At 46.5% G+C, this 2,897-nt stretch overlaps 1 protein-coding gene across 1 annotated transcript; it reads left to right on the top strand.

Moving 5' to 3' along the window:
• The first annotated feature begins 848 nt into the window (after positions 1-848).
• On the top strand, positions 849-1,897 carry LOC109733368 (uncharacterized). The gene has a single exon (XM_020292576.4). The coding sequence runs from the start codon at positions 1,021-1,023 to the stop codon at positions 1,636-1,638; it is 618 nt and encodes a 205-aa protein (XP_020148165.2). The 5' UTR covers positions 849-1,020; the 3' UTR covers positions 1,639-1,897.
• Positions 1,898-2,897: the final 1,000 nt, after the last annotated feature.

The raw sequence follows: 2,897 nt of genomic DNA on the forward strand, positions 1-2,897 counted from the left end.
TCGTTCCATTTGGAGGTCGTTTGGTACTCCAACGGTTAACCGGGCATCCGCAATGTCCATTTGTGTGTTGCAGCAAAACCCCCCTGAAAACCAGCCCAAAACCCACCAAACTCTCTTCCATGCTGTAGGTCGTCTTCTAAATTAAAGCGAAGGTTATCTTCTCTTGCGCTATCCATGCCATCTAGAGATGACCATAACACTTTGTTGTAGATATGTATCTTTTGATATCTCTGGTAATCAATGATCATGTTAATGCAGTGACTAAAACTGAACCGGAAAACACGTGAAGAAGTAAGCATCTCCTAAAATGCACGTCACAATTATCTTTAGGCGTCGAGAGCATATCTCTTCACCGGAAGAAGACAATGTTACGTTACTTTCGATGTCTTCTCTCGCAAGCAAAGGTAATGCGATGAGCAAAACTGGACCGAAAAACACGCTAAGAAGCAAAGCATCTTCTAAAATTGCGCGGCATGGTTATCTCTTCAATGTCGAGAGATTATCTCTTCATCAATAGAAGGCAATAGTATCTTCCTTTTTTTCTCTCTATGCATCAATTATTAAATATTCTATCATGGTTGAATGAACTGAGTGATTGGAGCACTGTTAGATGTCAAATGAAATATCTCATTTTACTTTCCATGAGAAAAACCATTCACTAATTGCTAGAAGCTCCATTTCCAAAATGGGCGTTGACATTGCCCACTAACAAGTATATTAACAAAGCCATCTATCTTTCCCTCAAAAAAGAAAAGGAAAAAAGAAGAACTAAGGTCAACTGTCCTGATATTTGAACAGCCGGCCGGTCAACTTTTGAGTAAAATAATACCCATAATCAAAACCCCCAACTCTGACTTTTCAAATGTCAACCCACACACCCAACCCCCTCCCTATATATACATCCCCACACCAGGAATCCTCAAATCTTGTCGAAGCACCATTCAGTCAGAGCATCCCTCCCCTTCCGCAATTTCGCACCTCAAAGCTTGTTCTAGACGCTTCTAGAATCTAGGCCGCGGCATGGGCAACGGCCTCTCCCCTTGCTTGCGCGCCCTGGCCGTGCACGGCAAGGGAGCGGAGGCGAGGCTGGTGTTCTGGGGCGGGCAGACGAGGCTCGCCGCAGCTTCCGGCGGGCGGTTCACCACGGCCGGCGACGTCACGGCGGAGGCCCCCGACCACCTCGTCTGCTCCGGCGACTCCTTCTTCATCGGCCTCCCGATCCCCGCGCTGCCGCCGGGCGAGGAGCTGCGGGCGGGGCGGACCTACTTCGTGCTCCCCGCGGCCCGGTTCTCCAGCTGCCAGGCGCTCACCGCGGCCTCGCTCGCGTCGCTGTCGCCGGCCCCGACCAAGGTGTCGCTCGCCGGCGAGTCGTCCCCGTTCGAGTACGTCACGGGCGCCGACGGCATGGCGCTCATCAGGGTCCTCCCGGAGTTCATCGAAAAGGTGATCACGTCCGACGGTGGCGGCGACAAGAAGTGCGGCGCGGCGGCGCCGGAACAGCTGTGCAGCACGCCGGAGCTGAGGAAGCACTACATGCAGCTGGTGGGGGCGAGGCAGCAGCGGCCGTGGTCGCCGGGGCTCGAGACGATATCGGAGGCCAGGAAGGGGAGAAGGATGCCGACATGCCGTCGTCGGTGAGGCTGGTCGGGCTGGCAAAGAATTCAAGATAACAGTAGCAGCCCCGCGTGCGTTATTGCCAAAAGTGGTGGCCATCAAGAGAGATGGAGTTTAGTTTTTCAGTCTCGCTTAATTGTTCATACTAGCGGAAAAGAGGCAAGAGTGCAAGATAGTTCAGAAGGAGATGGGTAGAAAAAATCTGATTTAGTTTTAGTTCATTCAGTTTTATGTTACACCAAAAAATTGGATGCAAATGAATGAATGAGTTTGACATTGATAATTTGCTGCAGTTCATCATAATTCCATTGATTTGATCTCCGGCTGGTCCAGCTGGATCATAAAAATGAAATTAGAGGACTCAAATTCCGTGTTCCCTTTTCTAATCTCGACGGTACTAATAAGTTCCAAATGATCTGTCTGAATTTTTGTATTTTTATTATTTTACTGAAGTTAAGTTCAACATCAAATCTAAAGAATATTCAAAGAATACCCCTTGAATATCATGTGCTCTCGGAGCACCTAAGTTCAGGTGCTCTAGCGCGAGCTCGGCCCTTGATTGTAGATCAAACAATCAGATGAGGAGTTACTGGAACTATGTGGAATTACGGGACTCCTTTGGGTTGTCTGCAAATTCGTGTGAGCTCTCCCTACAACCGTGGGATGTAGATCCAAGGGCCGAGCTTCTTCTGGAACACCTGAACTTAGGTGCTCTGAGAGCAAAGGATATTTCCCCCTAAGACCGGACTTGATTGGCGCGTCAAAAGAAAAACGCCCTTACATTATTTAAAATCGAGTGAATTCCGCACTTAATGTTCGAAAGATGCGGCTTGTTGCATCATACGCGTCTTGGAGGAATGTCGATGATGTGGCATCTGACTCAGCAATCCGCGTAAGGTTGACTGTTGGACCCACCCAATAGAACATGGCTAAACCTTAATAAAGGGGGTAAAATTTTGAACAAACTTGTGTAAATAGGATATTTTGGAAGAATTTTTCTTGAATAGTTCAAAAGTGTCACAAACTCAATCTTATAGTGTAAAAGTGGAATTTGCTCTTTAATATTTTGTGTTTGGCAGTGTAGTATATTAGAATTATTACCTTGTTTGACTAATTAGTATTTGCCTGTAATTTATTTCCTATTTATATCTACATATTAATACATGATTTAGAAAATAAGTTTCAATTTTGCAGTTCAACTATGATAAATCAGCCTATTTGATTGTGGCAGTAGCCCTGCACATAAAGCTATGATGTTATTTTTTCCGCAAATGGTAGAGGTC

Source organism: Aegilops tauschii, chromosome 1 (genome assembly GCF_002575655.3).
Source record: "Aegilops tauschii subsp. strangulata cultivar AL8/78 chromosome 1, Aet v6.0, whole genome shotgun sequence".
NCBI classification, from domain to species: domain Eukaryota; kingdom Viridiplantae; phylum Streptophyta; class Magnoliopsida; order Poales; family Poaceae; genus Aegilops; species Aegilops tauschii.